This window comes from Schistocerca americana, chromosome X (genome assembly GCF_021461395.2).
Source record: "Schistocerca americana isolate TAMUIC-IGC-003095 chromosome X, iqSchAmer2.1, whole genome shotgun sequence".
Lineage (NCBI taxonomy): Eukaryota > Metazoa > Arthropoda > Insecta > Orthoptera > Acrididae > Schistocerca > Schistocerca americana.
In genome coordinates, this window is record NC_060130.1 from 766571637 (window position 1) to 766592384 (window position 20748).

Sequence of the window (20748 nt, forward strand, 5' to 3'; positions counted from 1 at the left end):
GAAGAGCGCGCGGAAAAAACGAACATCTATATCTTTCCGTGCGAGCTCTAATTTCCCTTGTTTTATTACGATGATTGTAAGTCTGTGTCAACAAAATATTTGCACATTCGGATGTTGGTGATTGAAATTTCGTGAGATGATTCCGCCGCAACGAAAAGCCCCTTTGTTTTAATGATGTACACCGCAAATCTTGTATCATGTCAGTGACACTTTCTCCCCTATTTCGCGATAATACAAAGTGTTTTGCAGTTCTTTGAACTTTGTCGATGTACTCTGTCAATCTTATCTGATAAGGATCCCAGACCGCGCAGCAGTACTCCAAAAGAGGACGGACATGCGTAGTGTAGGCAATCCCTTTAGCAGATGTGTTACGGTACATTTTCTAAGTGTTCTGCCAATAAAACGCAGTCTTTGGTTTGCCTTCCCCACAAAATTTTCTATGTGTTTTTTCCAATTCAAGTTGATCGTAATTGTAATTCCTGGGTATTTAGTAGAATTTACGGCCTTCAGATTTGACTGATTTATCGTGTAACCGAAGTTTAGCGGATCCTTTTAGCACTCATGTTGATGACCTCACGGTTTTCATTATTTAGGATCAATTGCCAATTTTCGCACCTTACAGATATCTTTCCTAAATTGTTTTCCTGTTTGTTTTGATATTCTGATGACTTTACTAGACGATAGACCATTGAATCATCTGCAAACATCCTAAGACGGCTGCTCAGTCTGTCTCCTAAATCGTTTATATAGATAAGGAACAGCAAAGGGCCTATAACACTAACTTGGGGAACGCCAGAAATCACTTCTGTTTTACTCGATGACTTATCGTCAATTACTACGAAGTGTGACCTCTTTGAGAGGAAATCACGAATCCAGTCACATAACTGAGGCGATACTCCATAAGAACGCAATTTCACTACAAGCGCTTGTGTGGTACAATGTCGAAAGGCTTCTGGAAATCTAGATTTACGGAATCAGTTCGAAACTCCTTGTCAATAGCACTCAACACTTCGTGTGAATAAAGAATTAGTTGGGTTACACAAGACCGATGTTTTCTAAATCGGTGTTGACTATGTGTCAATAGACCACTCTCTTTGAGGTAATTCATAATGTTCGAACACAATATATGTTCCAAAATCCTGCTGCATATCGACCTTAATGATATGGCCTAAAATTTCATGGATTACTCCTACTACCTCTCTTGAATATTGGTGTGACCTGTGCAACTTTTCAGTCTTTGGACACGGATCTTTCGTCGAACGAGCGGTTGAATATGATTGTTACACGTTGAGCTATTGTATCAGCATATTCTGAAAGGAACCTAATTGGTATACAGTTTGGAGCGGAAGACTTGCATTTATTAAGTGATTTAACGGAAGCAGTGAGGCCTTGGTAGGTCGCTGGAAGAAGTCGGTACCACATCTGCACACACAAGTCACCTAATTCCTGTAAATTCCAGGGAGGGTGGTGGTGAGCTCTGATGCTACGTTCAATCACATCTCAGATGTGTTTAATCAGGTTCATATCTGGCGATTTGGGGGGCCAGCACATCAATTGGAACTCGCCACTGTGTTCCTCGAACCACTCTATCACACTCCTGACCTTGTGACATGGTACATTTATCTTACTGAAATATGCCACTGCCATCGGGAAACACGATCGTCATGAAGGGATGTTCATGGTCTGCAACCAGTGTTCGATACTCCTTGACCGTCATGGTGCCTGGCACGAGCTCTACTGGACTCATAGATGTCCACGTGAATGTTCCTCAGAGCATAATAGAGCCACCACCAGCTTGTCTCCATCCCGCCGTACAGGTGTCAGGGAGCTGTTCCCGTGGAAGACGATAGATTTGCGCCCTCCAATCGGCACGATGAAGAAGGTACCGGGATTCGTCAGACCATTCTACGCTCTGTCACTATGGCAATGTCTAATGGCGATGGTCACATACCCATTTCAGTCGTAATTGCCGATGTCGTGGTAGCATTGGCACATGCATGGGTCGTCAACTGCAGAGGCCCATTGTTAGGAGCGTTTGGTGCATTGTGTGTTCAGACACACTTGTACTCTGCCCAGCATTAAAGTCTGGTGTTAGTTCCGCTACAGTTCGCCGCCTGTCCTTTTTTGCCAGTCTGCCCAGCCTACGACGTCTGACATCTGTAATGAGGTGTCCAACCCCACGACGTCTGGACGTGGTTTCACCCAGTGTGCGATTTGCAGGGGGGGATGGGGGGGATTCCCCCCCTCTGTATCAGACCATCCCCTCCTCTGGCTTCAGTTTATGCATCCCAACCTGGGATGTTTATTTCCCACGCACTGGAGTAAAACTTTACATATAATTTAAATTTGTGAAGCCGAACACTGAAAGTTTTTAATACAGTCTTACTGTTAATATGTTTGCTTATTAATTTTGAAAAAGTGTTATGTAATAGTTAAGCATTTCAAAACATCGTTCTCATGTTGTCATTGTTGCTTTCGTCTAAGCTGCGTCATCCGTTTACTTTCGAGCTTGCGAGGGAAGTAGTGTGGCAGTCATACTGCAGCAGTCGTACCGCAGAGTTGGGCGAACCGGGGGCTGAAATTCCCACCCCGGGCCCTGACACAGGGTGGTGACCGACCCGGTACCTGTGCGAACATTTATCGTTAGGTCACCTTTTGGCAACGGTATGGCGCGGACTAACGCGCCTGGGAGGAAAGCACACATTACTAAATAACGCATCATCGTCTGCTTCTAGTTCCTTGGATACTGTTTCGTGGACCTTCTTTAAATACTCTTCTCTTCAACCATCGTTTTCTTTTCCTTTGGTTTTCATTTCCGTTGTTAGCTGCATGTGCAAGTACCAAGTAGGCCGCCGCTGCGATACTTTATCGTCCTTTATACTGTAAGACCGACACACGTGTGGCACAAATTCTGTGGCTTTGGTATAAATTAACCTGCCGTATGCAACATACGCCGCAAGATGTTGCCTGTTGTAGCATGCTACAAGACGACGCACGCCACATTTCTGTAGCATGCCACAATGTTGCAAGACGTCGCCCCAGCGTAAACGAGGCTTTAGAGCCAGGTCTGTATTGTATGGTGGATGTGATGTGTTGCGTACGAAACTAAAATCTGCAATCAGATCCAAATGTCGTGGAAAACTGTGAAGAGGTGTCATCCTGCAGCAAGATAACGCTCGCCCACATTCTGCCAAACGGACAGCCGACGCAATAAAGGAGCTGAGATTCGAGGTGCTGCAACGTCCATCATACAGTCCAGACCTGGCTGCAAGCGATTTCCACATGTTTGGACCCTTAACGGAAGCACAACAGGGAACAAGATTTGAAAGTGATGAAGACGTCATTGTTGCGGTGCAAAATTGGTTACAGATGCGACCGAAAAACGTATTTTCTGATGAAATAAAAAAAAAACCTCGTAAAACGTCGGGAAAACTGCATTGAAGTCCAGGGAGGTTACGTAGAAAAATAACGCATGTTTCAGTTTTCTATCATCAGAATAAGTGCAGCTTTTCACAAATATGCCTTTTACTTTTTGAATTCCCGTCGTATACATGTATGTAGATGATTCTGTAAATAAGCTTTACCTATAATGTACTTTTAAAGATATAACAAGGGATGGCTTTTCTGATAGTGCATACGCGTGAATAGTGAGTTTCGGCATTAGCATCTATTTATAAATAAATGTTTAACCATGGGTAACGCCACTGTCCAAGCTAGTAACATATGTAATTATACTAACCCCCTAAGACATCCCCCCCCCCCCCCACTGGTAAAAGCACAAATCGCACACTGGTTTCACCACGTGTTGAAGACACTCACCACAGCAATCCTCACACACCCGACAAGTCGTGCAGTTTCCGAAATGCACGTGTCGAGCCTCCGGGCCATCAGTATCTGCCCTCGGTCAAACTCAGATAGCTCGCATGCCTTCTCCATCTACATCTACATCTACATTTATACTCCGCAAGCCACCCAACGCTGTGTGGCGGAGGGCACTTTACGTGCCACTGTCATTACCTCCCTTTCCTGTTCCAGTCGCGTATGGTTCGCGGGAAGAACGACTGTCTGAAAGCCTCTGTGCGCGCTCGAATCTCTCTAATTTTACATTCGTGATCTCCTCGGGAGGTATAAGTAGGGGGAAGCAATATATTCGATACCTCATCCAGAAACGCACCCTCTCGAAACCTGGACAGCAAGCTACACCGCGATGCAGAGCGCCTCTCTTGCAGAGTCTGCCACTTGAGTTTGCTAAACATCTCCGTAACGCTATCACGGTTACCAAATAACCCAGTGACGAAACGCGCCGCTCTTCTTCGGATCTTCTCTATCTCCTCTGTCAACCCGACCTGGTACGGATCCCACACTGATGAGCAATACTTGAGTATAGGTCGAACGAGTGTTTTGTAAGCCACCTCCTTTGTTGATGGCCTACATTTTCTAAGGACTCTCCCAATGAATCTCAACCTGGTACCCGCCTTACCAACAATTAATTTTATATGATCGTTTCTCTTCAAATCGTTCCGTACGCATACTCCCAGATATTTTACAGAAGTAACTGCTACCAGTGTTTGTTCCGCTATCATGTAATCATACAATAAAGGATCCTTCTTTCTATGTATTCGCAATACATTACATTTGTCTACGTTAAGCGTCAGTTGCCACTCCCTGCACCAAGTGTCTACCAGCTGCAGATCTTCCTGCATTTCGCTGCAATTTTCTAATGCTGCAACTTCTCTGTATACTACAGCATCATCCGCGAAAAGCCGCATGAAACTTCCGACACTATCTACATTCTACACATGGACAGCACACTCACTGATACCTCATGCACCGTGTGTGTCTGATTAGCAGTCATTCCTCACTAGGTGACGCTGCTATCGCCTGGACGGTTTTATATCGATAGTAGGTCGGTGGTCATAGTGTTATGGCTGATCAGTGTATATAAGACATCCACATGCATAACAGTTTCAGTTTCGATTACGAATAACATTTAGGCGGCTTTTACCTCCGTGTGTAACATCGACTGTAGCGAAAGCATGCAGCACAGGTGAAGGTGCCTGAACTGCGAGTGACAGGCGAGGCGTGTTCCCCCTACACGGCTCCTCACCCCTTGGCATTCTTATGTAGGGGTCGGGGCTTGGATCATCCGCTCCTCGCTATCCCTTCTGTCAACTGACCAGCTTTAGTTAACAAATTGCACACAGGCGCTATGTGATCTCACTGGTATGCAGGATAAGGATTGCAGACAGAAGCCTGAAATACTGAATTCGCTATTCCCAAACTGTTTCACTGTAGAAGTTCGTAGTACCGTACTGATCGTAGTTTCAGTCATTGGATGAAGGCCGCAATGAGATATAGAGAGAAGTGATGGCTGAATAGAAAATCACTTACATTCACTCATCAAAGGAAAGACAACTGGACCCGTGTTCTATATAGAGTACTCAAAAGAACTTGCTATCCTTCTAGAAGCAGTTTATCGTAGGTCGCTAGAGCAAGGAAGCCTTACAAGCAGTGGAAGAATGGCGTGGGATCCATTTCCAAACATATGCACATGACTATAGCCCTATATAGCTGTTGCCAACCTGATGCACAATTATAGACCACGTTCTATGCTTGAGCATTACGATCTTTTTGGACACCGCAAGTTTCCTTGATGCTTGGAACCACAGTCTACTACTGAGAAGGTCACAACGCCAAGGCTGTAACGAAATGAAGGAAAACCTGCAGAAGACACACGCTTGGTGTAGGGACCCTCAACATGAGTAAATGTAACATACTGCACATAAATAGGCTGTTTACCCTACATGCAATAAATCACTGCAAACAGTGGCAACAGTAAAATATCTAAGAGTAGCTGAATGTTTGTTCACTGCGAGAAAATATGTTATTTTTGTAAAGGGTACCGGTTAACCTGTCTGAATCACTGAGAAAAAACTGAAACATCATCAAGCTAGTTCTCTGCCAGTATTGATTGCTGTCGTTGTTGCGGTCTTCAGTCTCAAGACTTGTTTGATGCAGGTCTCCACGCTACTCTGTTCTATACAAGCCTCTTCATCTCCGAAGAATTACTGCAGCCTACATACATTTGAATCTGCCGACTGTATTCATCTCTTGATCTCCCTCTACAATTCAAAGCCCCCTCCCTTCTCCCCCTCATACACACACACTTCCCTTCAGTAGTAAATTGATGATTCCTTGATGTCTCAGAATGCGTTATATCAGCCACCGGCTTCTTAAGCCTAGTTTATACGACGACACTGGGTTGCACGCAACTGGGTTACCAGCCAGTGCGCATGCGCGAAGCACGATTGCGCAACTCATTGTGAAACTAAAGATTTTCGGATTGTTCCAACTTTGACGACACTAGATGCATGAGTATTGAGGTTAGGTGTGTAGGTAGAGGGTAAACAAAGTGAAATATGAAGTAGTGAACGGAGGAAACCGTTCCTGTTATGGGTATAAGACTATAAGTGCTGTGCATAGATGTTCTGTAGGACTGTAATTATGTTGACTACCAAAACAAGTAGCGAGTTGTTGCTGCGCTTGAGACTGGCATACTCGATCTCCACATGGACTGATAGACAATACATGAGCTGTAGAGCAAAATCCACTCAATTAAAATTATAGGAGTACATACAAAAACGAATTAAGAAAAATACACGCAACAAAACATCTGGCTGCAGAACAGCCCACGTCTACAAGACTAAAATTCCATGGTACGAGTTGGCGGATTCCTTTTTAAGAAAAATAGTTCACAGGAGAAAAGCTTACAGAATTCTGTAAAGCTGAATTCTTTATTCAGTATTAATTTATTTAGAATGTCACAGAAGTGCTTTACGTTCACAAATTGTAGCTAAAAAAATTAAAATAACTTATATGGTCTTCCAGTACAATTTCTTTCAGCACGGTCGCTGACCAACTGAGCTGACGTCTTTCCTTTATTCAGCCACGAACCCAAACACGTTTCTTATTTTTTTTAATGTCTTGTCATATGCGGTGATTTCCTGAAAACAAGCATTAACTCCTGACAACTCGTACAGCTGCCAAAACTTTCATTTTACGCACGGTTATGGCACTCACAAAATGACGAAACTGAAGTGCACACTGGTGGCGCCGTGTCTATGGACATATACGAAATCACTGGCGTGCAACTCGTTGCATGCAACGACTGGCTCAAGCCAGTGTCGTCATGTAAACTAGGCTTTATAGTAAGATAGTACCACAAATTTATTTTCTCCCCAGTTCTACTGAATACCTCCTCATTAGCTATACGATCTACTCACCCAGTCTTCATCGTTCTTCCTTGGCACCACATTTCAAAAGCTTCTGTTCTCTTCTTGTCTAAACTGCTTATTCTCCCCGTTTCACTTTCCTACACGGCTACACACCAGACAAATACATCTATATCCAATCTCTGCAAACCATTGTTTAGCGCACTGCAGAGGATACGTCCCAGAGTACCAGTTATTAGGGCTATTTCTTGTTCTATTCACGTATGGACTGCGGGAAGAATGAGTCTCTAAATGCCCGCGTGCGTGCTGTAATTAATTTAATCTTGTCCTCACGATCACTACGGGAGCAATATTTAGGGGGCTGTGGTATAATTTAAATCAAGTTATTGAAAAATTGTATGTAGGCTTTTTCAGGATAACTTACGTCTATCTTTAAGAATCTACCAGTTCATTTCTTGCGACATCTCTCTGCTATTCTCCTGCGAGTCAAACAAACATGTGACAATTTGTGTTTCCGTTCTCTGTATAATTCAGTATCCCCTGTTAGTTCTATTTGGTATGGGTCCCACATACTTGAATAGTTTTCTAGAATTGGTGGCACGAGTGATTTGTAGGCAATCTCCTTTGTAGACTGATTGCAATTCTCTAATGTTCTGCCAATAAACCGAAGTCTGCTGCCTTACCCACGACTGAGCCTATGTGACGTTCCAATTCATGTCCCTGAAAAGTGTTACACCCAGATATATGTATGAGCTGACCGATTCCAACATTGATTTACAGAAATTATAGTCATAGGATACAACGTTTTTTCTTTTTCTCAAGTGCACACTTCTACATTTCTGAACATTTAAAGCTAATGGCCAATCTTTGACCCTGTCTGAAATCTTATCAAGAGCTGACTGAATATTTGTGCAGCTTCTTTCAGAATGTACTTTATTATACATAACCCCATCATCTGCAGAAAGTCTGAGGTTACTATTAATACTGTCCGCAAGGCCATTAATATACAACTTGAATAGCATTCAAAAAACGCTTCTTAATACTTCAGTTTATATTAGATGTTAACAAATTCCTTTTTTTTTTCAGAAATGCTTTCCATGCTTTAGGCAGTCTGCTTTTTACAACCTCTCTGTATCGATCATCGTCAGTTATTTTTCTGCCCAAATAGTAAAACTCTTCTACTTCTCTTTGTATCACATTTCCTAATCTAATTCCTTCAGTATCACCTGATTTAATTGGACTACATATCACTACCCCTATTTTGCCTTTGTTGATGTCCATCTTGTATTTTTCTTCCAAGACACTATCCATTCATTTCACCTGCTCTTCCAAGTCCTTTGCTGTCTCTGACAGAATTATACTGTCATCAGTGAGCCTCTAACTTTTTATTTCTTCTCCTTGAACTTTAATTACACCTCCAAATTTTTCTTTGGTTTTATTTATTGTAGGCGTAATGTACAGATTGAATAACGACAGGAATAAGCTACAACCCTGTCTCACTCCTTTCGCTTCTACTTTCCTTTCATGCCCTTCAAGTTATAGCTACCGTCTGGTTCCTATGTAAGTTGTAAATAATCTTTTGCTCCGTGCATTTTATTCCTGCTCCTTGTTGATATTATTTCAGAAACTAACAGCCACAATAGATTATGTCCTCCAATCTGCTTACTATGCACTGTAAATAATAACATATTGCAGTATTAGGTGAAGATTTCAACTTACCAGGTATAGACTGATGTTGGTGAAGTCCCATACTCCTTGACAGAGTGTATGGGACGATGCGGCAGACCCGCACTGCTGTACTAGACAAGGTCCTTGTGGAGGTGGTTTGCCATTGCCTTCCTCCGACCGCAATGGGGATGAATGATGATGAAGACGACACAACAACATCCAGTCATCTCGAGGTAGGTGAAAATCCCTGACCCCGCCGGGAATCGAACCCGGGATCCCGTGCTCGGGAAGCGAGAAGGCTACCGCGAGACCACGAACTGCGGAGGCTATACACTGGGAGACTCAAATCATTAGATCAGGTATAAGGGGTAGGGAATCGCGTGAAATTGTCCTAAATGCTTTCTCCAAAAATTACTTTGAGCAGTTAATCAGAGAACGACTCGTGAATCGAATATGTTAAATGCGTGTGACAAACAGACCCGAACTTTTCAACTCAGCGCAGAAACAGTGAATCAGTGATCAAAGGCGTTACAGCATCACTGACTACGACTGTTCAAATGGTTCAAATGGCTCTGAGCACTATGGGACTTAACTGCTGAGGTCATCAGTCCCCTGGAACTTAGAACTACTTAAACCTAACTAACCTAAGGACATCACACACATCCATGCCCGAGGCAGGATTCGAACCTGCGACCGTAGTGGTCGCGCGGTTCCAGACTGTAGCGCCTAGAACCGCTCGGCCACATGGGCCGGCGACTACGACTGTAATTAGGAATGTACAGAAAGGTAGGAAGAGCTTTCTGTTCAGCAAGAGCGACAGGAAACAGATTACCTGAGCGTTCAGCGTGAAATTTTCACACCCAACACTAATAAGGCTGAGTATCAATGAAAAAAGTTCAAGTGCATTATACAATACACTTTAGACAGGTCACGTACCAAGCAAAGTTGAGGGAGATGGACAAGACCCGCCATTGTGTTGGAAAGCTACTACGAAATTAAGAGAACTTCATTGCATAGTTAAACGTAGCTAAAACCTAGCACACAAAAATTAAATGTGGTCAAAATTAATGTGAGGAGAGCCATGCGGGAAGCGTTCAACGATTTCGAAAGTAAAATTCTCTCTACCGACTTGACAGGAAATCCCAAGGAGTTTTGATTTTATGTTTAATCAGTAAAACGATCGAAGCCGTCTCTCCGGACACTCTATGACCACAATGGTACTGAAACGGATGACGACACAGAAACGGCCGAAATACTGAACGTGTTTAGCAAAACTGTTACACAGAAGAAGATCACACTGTGGTACTTCATTCAAATTGTCGCACGAATGAGAAAATAGCTGATCTCGAAATAAGTGATCAAGGGATAGAAAAGCAACTGAAATCGCTCAACAGAGAGAAGGCCAGTGTAGGAGTGAAGTATTCCTGATGATTGAAAAAAAAAAAAGTATAGGTCATTTCCATTTTCAAGAAGGGTCGTCGAAAGATGCACGAAACTATACGCCTATATCCCCGACGTCGGTTTGTTGTAAAATTTTGGAACGTGTTTTATGCTCATGTATTATGACATTTCTGGAAACCGAAAACTTCCTCTATAGAAGTCAACATGGGTTCTAAAAACGACGACGCCGCGCGGGATTAGCCGAGCGGTATAAGGCGCTACAGTCATGGACTGTGTGGCTGGTCCCGGCGGAGGTTCGAGTCCTCCCTCGGGCATGGGTGTGTGTGTTTGTCCTTAGGATAATTTAGGTTAAGTAGTGTGTAAGCTTAGGGACTGATGACCTTAGCAGTTAAGTCCCATAAGATTTCACACACATTAGAACATTTTTGAAAAACGACGACCTTGTGACACCTAGCTCGTTCTGTTCGTTCATGAGATTCAGAGGCGGCCGAACTTCCCCGCATGGGGCCTCCCGGCCAACAATGCCATACGATCATCATCATCATCAAGGCATTCGATCAGTTCCGCACTGCCACATACTGAATAAAATTCGAGCGTACGGAATATAAGACCAACTTTGATTATATGAAGATGTTATCTGTTCTTTCGGACCATCTTCATATAGTTAAGGCTAACCGGCCATTGACCTTCTTCTTCTGTGCTGGATGCACACGCATTGCCCGAACTCTTACGGGACTCGGTAAGATTGACTGCCGCGAGTAATGAGTGTAATGGGCAGGGGCACTATGAATGTAGTGTGTGGAAATTAAGTTGGGAATGTGGGGTCTCACGGGGAGCGTGCAAGGGATAAATACCTGAAGTCGCATTATCCTATGTGACCTCGGTGGCTCAGATGGCGTCTGCCATGTAAGCAGGAGATCCCTGGTTCGAGTCCCGGTCGGGACACACATTTTTCAACTGTCCCCGTTGAGCTTAGGGTCTTGATCTGCCAGCACGGTAGCTCAGCGTGTTTGGTCAGAGGGTTAGCTGCCCTCTGTAATAAAAAACTGAGTGAACAGATCAAGTATGAGCTTGAACGGGTGCCATGGGACGTCCGCCCCGAACAAACGCAACGAATAATGCCGGAACGGTAGCTCAGCGTGTTCGGTCAGAGGGTTAGCTGCCCTCTGTAATGAAAAAAAACTTGAGTTAATCGATCAATAACGAACTTAAACGGATGTTTTACGACGTCCGCCCCGAGCAGATGCAACGAACAAAATGAGATTTGCTGGCACGGTAGCTCAACGTGTTCGGTCAGAGGGCTGCGTGCTCTCTGTAATTTCTTGTCCTATTCACGTATGGACTGCGGGAAGAATGAGTCTCTAAATGCCCGCGTGCGTGCTGTAATTAATTTAATCTTGTCCTCACGATCACTACGGGAGCAATATTTAGGGGGCTGTGGTATAATTTAAATCAAGTTATTGAAAAATTGTATGTAGGCTTTTTCAGGATAACTTACGTCTATCTTTAAGAATATACCAGTTCATTTCTTGCGACATCTCTCTGCTATTCTCCTGCGAGTCAAACAAACATGTGACAATTTGTGTTTCCGTTCTCTGTATAATTCAGTATCCCCTGTTACACCCAGATATATGTATGAGCTGACCGATTCCAACATTGATTTACAGAAATTGATAAACGATCACTATTGAATATTACGTTACAACTTTGTCGCCATAAAGCTGCCGGCACTGAAGGATCGACAAGGTATTGAATGGTTCATGCAAGATGGGGCCAGACCACATCGCACCGAACATGCGCTTCGCTTTCTCGATGAATTCTTCGGGAATAGAGTCACTGTGTTGGATTATAGTAAATTTACTGGCGCAGGGATGGATTGGCCTCCATATCCACCCGATCTGACCTCTTATGACTGCTTCTTGTGAGGCACGTTGAAAGACACTGTCGAGCGGAACCATATCACCACTCTGGACGAGCTTGAGTCGGCGATCTGTGTGACCCCTGAATCAACTTCCGTTGTGACACTAAAAGATGTGATGGCAAATTTAATTATTCTTTTGCGCCACCTCCATATGGCGAGTGGTGCACATATAGAAAAGATTGCGATGTGATTGCAAAGACTGCTTGCAGAGGACTGATACTGTACGAGCTGCACAGCGTCCATCGCCATCTGTTAGCAGCTTTTCGAACAATTTCGAAATTTCCATATAACTTTTGTTTAAAATTCTTACAGCTTTCACAGTAAACATACATTTTGTTGCACTCGTCTCTATCTTAATTTTCGAGATATTAATTTAGTTTTGAGAACGAGAACTTTTTCGCTGGACATTGTGAATTTCTTGCACAAAGACCATGAAGATTTGAGGCCAAACGGAGGCTTAAGGAAATCATCCTTCCCGCGAAATATTCGCGACTGGAATAAACAAAAGGGGGGTTGCGGGTGAATGTAACAGTGGTACATAAAGCACCCTTCACCAGATACCGTAAGATGGCTTGCGTTGTAAGTAGGTAAGATGTAAGTAGGTAATGTTACCGGTAATTACACTGTCAGGCTGTCACTGCTAGTGGTTAACAGTAAGTCAATGTATTTAGTAGCTTCTACAAATTCTAGGATTTACTAAAGGAGAAAATTTTCATTACCTGAAGTTGAACGCCCGACAGATGAAATCTCTCGCTTCGGCACATTCTCGCTCACAGACCGGAAGTGACGGCGCCGACACAAACCTCCGTATAAACTGTCGTCTCATGCGCAGACGAACGCCCACCTGAGAAACAACAGTCGGTTTATGGATATCGTTATTCTTAATACTAATGCAATAATTTTTAGGTACGAAGCAAAAAAATTTCTTTCCCTTCCAGAACATGCAGCTGATGTGCGATGCTCTCCAAGGAACAATGTTTGATGGATGGCTATGTTTGACATTTGCACCAACGGCCAAATGTTGTAGGATCTTGGGATACAATTTTCAGTATTTCACTAAATATAGTAACAGCATGTGTATGATTAGCTTGGCCGAAGATAATGGCACTAACATTAGTAAAATATGTATTTCGAGATGGTTACTAAAAAAAGGTCGTACCAGTACAATACACCCGAGGCTATTCGAGTAATATACAGAAAGACGTCACATATTGTACAAAGGGAGAAATTACAATGGGAATCCCACACGGTTCGATCACTGGTTCGCAACTGTTCTTGCTTTAACTTAATGATGAACTCAAAAGAGAATCGTGACTATTAGCTAGTTAATAAGAATGGGGGTACACATTAAAAAAATATTGTCAGTATTGCTAATTTTCTGTCGCTCATCAGTATTTGCCCTTTGGAGTTGAGAATACACTTTATTCGTGCATAATACCAGACTTTGATGAGTGGTCTTATAATTTCTACGATACGTACTCATTGTTTGCAGTCTTAGTTTTAATTAATTAGTTAGCTAGTTACATGTTCCATAGATCATTTGAACGATTCTTTTATCGAAATGATATGGAAGGAGTCAGTTTACAGGATACGTATACATGATTAGTGTTAACATTAACGAACACATTATCATCTTATTCCTACTCATGCAATTACACTTAACTCCAAGAGAAATGATTTTAAAATGGGGTTAAAACTTGCTTCGCTACCTGTCAACATTTCATGCTATTGGACAAATGATCAAAAATTTTTATTGCTGCGTATTCAACTCCTCTCTGAGCCACAGACAATTTTAACAATGGGTAATAAAGGTCATTTTTCCCTCTAGTATTGTAGGTATGTGCAACATAATTCTTCTCTAATTGTGATGGATTTCTTATGACGAATTTCATTAGCGAAAATACACTCCTGGAAATTGAAATAAGAACACCGTGAATTCATTGTCCCAGGAAGGGGAAACTTTATTGACACATTCCTGGGGTCAGATACATCACATGATCACACTGACAGAACCACAGGCACATAGACACAGGCAACAGAGCATGCACAATGTCGGCACTAGTACAGTGTATATCCACCTTTCGCAGCAATGCAGGCTGCTATTCTCCCATGGAGACGATCGTAGAGATGCTGGATGTAGTCCTGTGGAACGGCTTGCCATGCCATTTCCACCTGGCGCCTCAGTTGGACCAGCGTTCGTGCTGGACGTGCAGACCGCGTGAGACGACGCTTCATCCAGTCCCAAACATGCTCAATGGGGACAGATCCGGAGATCTTGCTGGCCAGGGTAGTTGACTTACACCTTCTAGAGCACGTTGGGTGGCACGGGATACATGCGGACGTGCATTGTCCTGTTGGAACAGCAAGTTCCCTTGCCGGTCTAGGAATGGTAGAACGATGGGTTCGATGACGGTTTGGATGTACCGTGCACTATTCAGTGTCCCCTCGACGATCACCAGTGGTGTACGGCCAGTGTAGGAGATCGCTCCCCACACCATGATGCCGGGTGTTGGCCCTGTGTGCCTCGGTCGTATGCAGTCCTGATTGTGGCGCTCACCTGCACGGCGCCAAACACGCATACGACCATCATTGGTACCAAGGCAGAAGCGACTCTCATCGCTGAAGACGACACGTCTCTATTCGTCCCTCCATTCACGCCTGTCGCGACACCACTGGAGGCGGGCTGCACGATGTTGGGGCGTGAGCGGAAGACGGCCTAACGGTGTGCGGGACCGTAGCCCAGCTTCATGGAGACGGTTGCGAATGGTCCTCGCCGATACCCCAGGAGCAACAGTGTCCCTAATTTGCTGGGAAGTGGCGGTGCGGTCCCCTACGGCACTGCGTAGGATCCTACGGTCTTGGCGTGCATCCGTGCGTCGCTGCGGTCCGGTCCCAGGTCGATGGGCACGTGCACCTTCCGTCGACCACTGGCGACAACATTGATGTACTGTGGAGACCTCACGCCCCACGTGTTGAGCAATTCGGCGGTACGTCCACCCGGCCTCCCGCATGCCCACTATACGCCCTCGCTCAAAGTCCGTCAACTGCACATACGGTTCACGTCCACGCTGTCGCGGCATGCTACCAGTGTTAAAGACTGCGATGGAGCTCCGTATGCCACGGCAAACTGGCTGACACTGACGGCGGCGGTGCACAAATGCTGCGCAGCTAGCGCCATTCGACGGCCAACACCGCGGTTCCTGGTGTGTCCGCTGTGTCGTGCGTGTGATCATTGCTTGTACAGCCCTCTCGCAGCGTCCGGAGCAAGTGTGGTGGGTCTGACACACCGGTGTCAATGTGTTCTTTTTTCCATTTCCAGGAGTGTATGTATTGTGACGTCGCAGTTAAAACGCCTACCTCGCTGAAGAGGTAGCTTCATGACGTTCGTGGGTGAACACCTCATATAGTTCTTACTACTCGCCTTTATGTAATCAATACTTTCTTTCTAAGTGATGAGTTACCCCAGAAAATTATTAAGTGAGACATTATTGAATGGAAATATGCAAACTATGTCAGGAGGCTGATACGTTTGTTTCCAATGTTAGTAATCATACAAAAAGCAAAAGTAGCTGAATCTAATTGTTTGAGAAGCTTAGTAACACACTTCTTCCAGTTCAAGTTTTCATCAATATGTACACCTAAAAATTTGGAGCATTCTACCCCATTTACCGACTCCTGCTCATGTGGATTCGAAATTCGTTGTTGGTAAAGAGCACATTGGAGTTCGTCAGTCACTGATTTTGACGTTAGTGAATATTGTGTAATCGAGGAGAAATTTGCAAGAGGTAATGATTTATATATTCACGCGTGCTTTATAACAAATGAAATGTTTTTATTTTGTCGTACCTTTTTGTTTTTTCGAGTTCTGTGTCATTAGGTCTTCGTCAATTTGTTAACTTTGATACGCGTATGTTTTTTCTTAATGAATGCTTGTGTCTAGTGCTGATCCTTCCGAGGCGAAAGAAGGTAGCAGTCTGCTAAACAGTCCCACCAGTCAACGTGTATTGTTGCGAGATGTTACTCACGTTGCTTAGGGCTTTGGGTTGTTTTGGGGAAGGAGACCAGACGGCGAGGTCATCGGTCTCATCGGATTAGGGAAGGACGGGGAAGGAAGTCGGCCGTGCCCTTTGAAAGGAACCATCCCGGCATTTGCCTGGAGCGATTTAGGGAAATCACGGAAAACCTAAATCAGGATGGCCGGACGCGGGATTGAACCGTCGTCCTCCCGAATGCAAGTCCAGTGTTTAACCTCTGCGCCACCTCGCTCGGTGCGTTGCTTAGGTATGGCAACCACAAAAACTGAGAAGTTATCGTAAGTCCAGGATCCTCAATGAATATTTAAAACTTAAAATACTGTCCTTCATTCATAAAACAGAAAACAGATAAACTGAAAAGACGAGAACAGTTAAAAGCCCCCCCCCCCGCCCCCCACGCACACACAGCTACTCTTTGTTGGAGAGTCTGGCAAGCGTGCATCCCATGGAAGTGGTTCGCTCCGACTTAGCTGCCTGTGATGTGGATACCGATCCAACATAACCGAACATCCACGTGTCGCTACACTGTGGCATTGCCCAGGTTGGGCATATACTACAAACTTACTTTAAATTTAAAATTATTTAACGTAACCTGTTATAATAACCTGCGTATTGCTGATTCCAACTAAGATGCTGTACTTCTAGCCATATTTTATTAACAATATCTAGAATGCTTTCCTCTGATTTATAGTCAAGATACACAGTATGCTGTATTTGATTCCGCTATAACTGAGTGCTGAATAATGAGCCTCAGCCAGTGTTGAAATTGGCACACAGATAGAGAAGAAGTAGTTAAAAAACTCGAAATTGTTGGCTCTGAATTTAACCTCGCCCTCCCCCTCCTCGTCATTCTCTCCGTGATCACCCATGACAACAGTATGCTGTATCCAGGAAGCCAGTGGTGGTACTCTTGGTGAAATGTTGCACCATTTTTCGACTAATGTCCTTTGATGTTGTCTGAAGACGACCCTCTTTTAATATAGCTACTACAGGTTCCAGGCTGCCATTTCTGGAACCCCTTCTGACAGTTTCCCATACTCGTATGGTGCTACATCTACATCTACATAGTTACTCCGCAATTCACACTTAAGCGCCTGGCAGAGGGTTTATCGAACCATTTTCATACTAATTCTCTGCCATTCCACTCTCGAATGGCGCGTGGGAAAACGAAACACCTAAATCTTTCCGTTCGAGCTCTGATTTCTCTTATTTTATTATGATGATCATTTCTCCGTACGTAGGTGGATGTCAACAAAACATTTTCGCTAGAGGAATGATTGATTTGGTTCATGAATGCTTGGTATGACCTATTATTGTTCTCATCAGTGGGTCGTAAGGCCTTTGTCCTGACCACCAGAAACACTGGAAGGTTCTTTGTAGTTAGCTGGCATTTGAACCTTCTCATAGCTGCACATCTGTCCTTGAGTGCTGAATTACACTCTTCACTCCACGGAGGAAAATATTGCCTTTGGCCCGAAGATAGTGTAATGGAGGCATCAGGATAGTGTAATGGAGGCATCAGCGAGGTGGTGAATCCCATTCATTATGCGAGCCACACAATCTCGGACGCTATTACAGCCGGTTGTCTGTATAGCACCCAATTAGCCTTGCTGAACATTCATTTGTACACCTAATTTTCAGGCACTAATCGATCTGGTTAGTGTATCCTTACCGGGAAAGAATCACTGGAGGGAAACGTGTCGACCATTGTCCACTGATTTTCGCCAAGGAACATACTAACTGATAATTGGTAGAGATGAAGCATGTATCAGTATCCAATTGTGTTCTCCCGACCATAAAGGGCCTCTGAAAACCTCAGCTTCTTAACAGTTCTGTCTCTTGGAAACATTGTAACTGAGCTTCATAATACGAGGGTAAGTCAATTATTATCCGCAAAGTTGTTATAAAATTTTATTGTAACCAAATAAGAAACTTGCAAGAAGGTCATTTTTCGACATAGTCTCCTTGCGTTTCAACGAACTTGGTCCATCTTTGTACAAGCTTCCTGATGCCCTCATAAAAGAAGGTTCTCGGTTGAGCTGCGAGCCAGGAATGCACCGCTTCTTTCACTGAGGAAAGTCGACGGCCCCTCAGTACCTGTTTGAGTGGACCAGACAAGTGATAGTCAGTAGGGGCAAGATCGGGACTATATGGAGGATGATCCAGTACTTCAAATTTGAGTTTCTGGAGCGTTTCAGCAATGTGGGCAGCAGTATGTGGACGGGAATTGTCGTGCAACAACGCAACACCTTTTGACAGCAGTCCTCGGTGTTTGCTTCGAATTGCAGGCTTTAGCCTGGCAGTAAGCCTCTCACTGTAACGTACACTGTTTATTGTTGTGCTCTTTCCCCATAATGTTCCAGTACTGGACCTTGTGCGTCCCAAAACACCGTAAGCATCTATTTTCCTGCGGACGGTTGGGTCTTGAACTTTTTCTTGCACGGCGAATTTGGATTAATGATCCAGTCTAAGAAGTTGTCCCCTTCGTTACCATAGCGATCCATATGTTTTTTGCAGATGTCCAAGCGCGTTTGTTTATGCAACTGCGTGAGTTGTTTTGGGACCCATCTTGCACAAACTTTATGAAACACAAGTCTGTTGTGGATGATTTCGTAGGTAGAACCGTGACTAATTTGCACACGATGTGCCACTTCGTCAACAGTTAATCGTCTGCCTAAGAGAATCATTTCACGTGAACGCTCAATGGTCGGTCGTCCGGTTCCTTCATCGTGCGTAACACTTGTGCGACCATTTCGGAATTTTTCAATCCATTCGTAGACACTCCGTTGTGGCAAAACACTGTTCCCGTAGTGTGCCGAAAGTCTTCCCACCACAAAAAACGGATCACTGAACGTTGCTCTTCTTTGGTGCAAATAGACAGCGGAGCAGCCATGATTAACAGCACGGCAGCGGTAACGAAACTAACCTAGCAGCTTGAAAATTGCAAAGATACAACAACAAATAAACAAAGCATGCGTCATCAACGTAAAACGACAGCACTACCAAAATAAACAAAAATATAACTAAATTGCGGATAATAATTGACTTCCCATCGTACATTATAAGTATGAAAGTTCCAACAGACGAGGAACGGATGGGGAGTACGCTATGAGCCCTGTGCGAATCTTTACAGTGTCGTTAGGAAGCAGGCATAGAAAACATAGCATTACCTTGTATAGCAAGTACACTATTACAGCGATTGCTTGGTTGTGAGGGGGAAAAGCAAAGTGTGATATGTTCAACACAAACGGGTACACCACCGTTAGCCCTCTTCGGTGTAAGTTTGCCTTTTAGTGGAGACTGTAACCTCTTAGCACAAGGGTATTCGTGCCTCTAAATGTGTGTGGGTGTGTTGGAAACAAAGTCATAATGGCCCTCTCTGTGATAGTTGAAGTTTTCGAATTTATGTTTCACTATACTATCAAGGCTGTTTATTGTTTAGGTTATTCTATGTCTACGTTTTTCTCTTTCTACTGACTGCAAACGTATATCATTGAATCATTCACAGGAGGGACTGGTTTGTTTCCTCTGGCCACCTCCTTTATTTCCCTGGATTTGTTACCTTTGGAGTCATCAGTCTACACTGGTAATGATGTCCCAATGGCTTTTGACCCATCGTTTTGTGTTTCTGTTTAATGATTTGGTGTTTTTCTTTCAGTGACGATGATGCTGGTAAATACGTTTTCATCCACCTACATCTACATGGTTACTCTGCAATTCACATTTAAGTGCCTGGCAGACGGTTCATCGAACCACTTTCATACTACTTCTCGACCATTCCACTCTCGAATGGCGCGTGGGAAAAAGGAACACCTAAATCTTTCCGTTCGAGCTCTGATTTCTCTTATTTTGTTATGATGATCATTTCTCCCTACGTAGGTGCGTGTCAACAAAATACTTACGCATTCGGAAGAGAAAGTTGGTGATTGAAATTTCGTAAATATATCTCTCCGCAAAGAAAACCGCCTTTGTTTCAGTGACTGCCACCCCAACTCGCGTATCATATCAGTGACACTCTCAACCCTATTGCGCGATAACACGAAACGAGCTGCCCTTCTTTGCACTTTTTCGAAGTCCTCCGTCAATCCTACCCGGTAAGGATCCCATAGCGCGCAGCTATATTCCAGCAGAGGACGGACAAGTGTAATGTAGGCTGTCTCTTTATTGGGTTTGTCGCATCTTCTAAGTGTTCTGCCAACAAAGGGCAGTCTTTGTTTCGCCTTCCCCACAATATTATCTATGTGATCTTTCCAATTTAAGTTGCTCGTAATTGTAATTCCTAGGTATTTAGTCGAATTGACAGCCCTTAGATTTGTGAGATTTATCGTATACCCAAAATTTATCGGATTTATTTTAGTATCCATGTGGATGACCTCGCACTTTTCATTGTTTAGTGCTAATTGCCACTTTTCGACCCATGTAGAAATTCTCTCTAGATCATTTTGTAAGTGGAATTGATCGTCTGATGATTTTACTAGACGGTAAATTACAG

The 20748-nt window shown here is 43.8% G+C and overlaps 1 protein-coding gene across 1 annotated transcript in view; it reads right to left on the minus strand.

Moving 5' to 3' along the window:
• LOC124555752 overlaps positions 1 to 20748 on the minus strand; it is a 166596-nt gene that overhangs the window by 53863 nt on the left and 91985 nt on the right. Inside the window, exon 11 of the mRNA XM_047129775.1 lies at positions 12942 to 13066. Within this exon, the coding sequence (XP_046985731.1) occupies positions 12942 to 13066 (125 nt within the window). The remainder of the gene's footprint in view (positions 1 to 12941; positions 13067 to 20748) is intronic.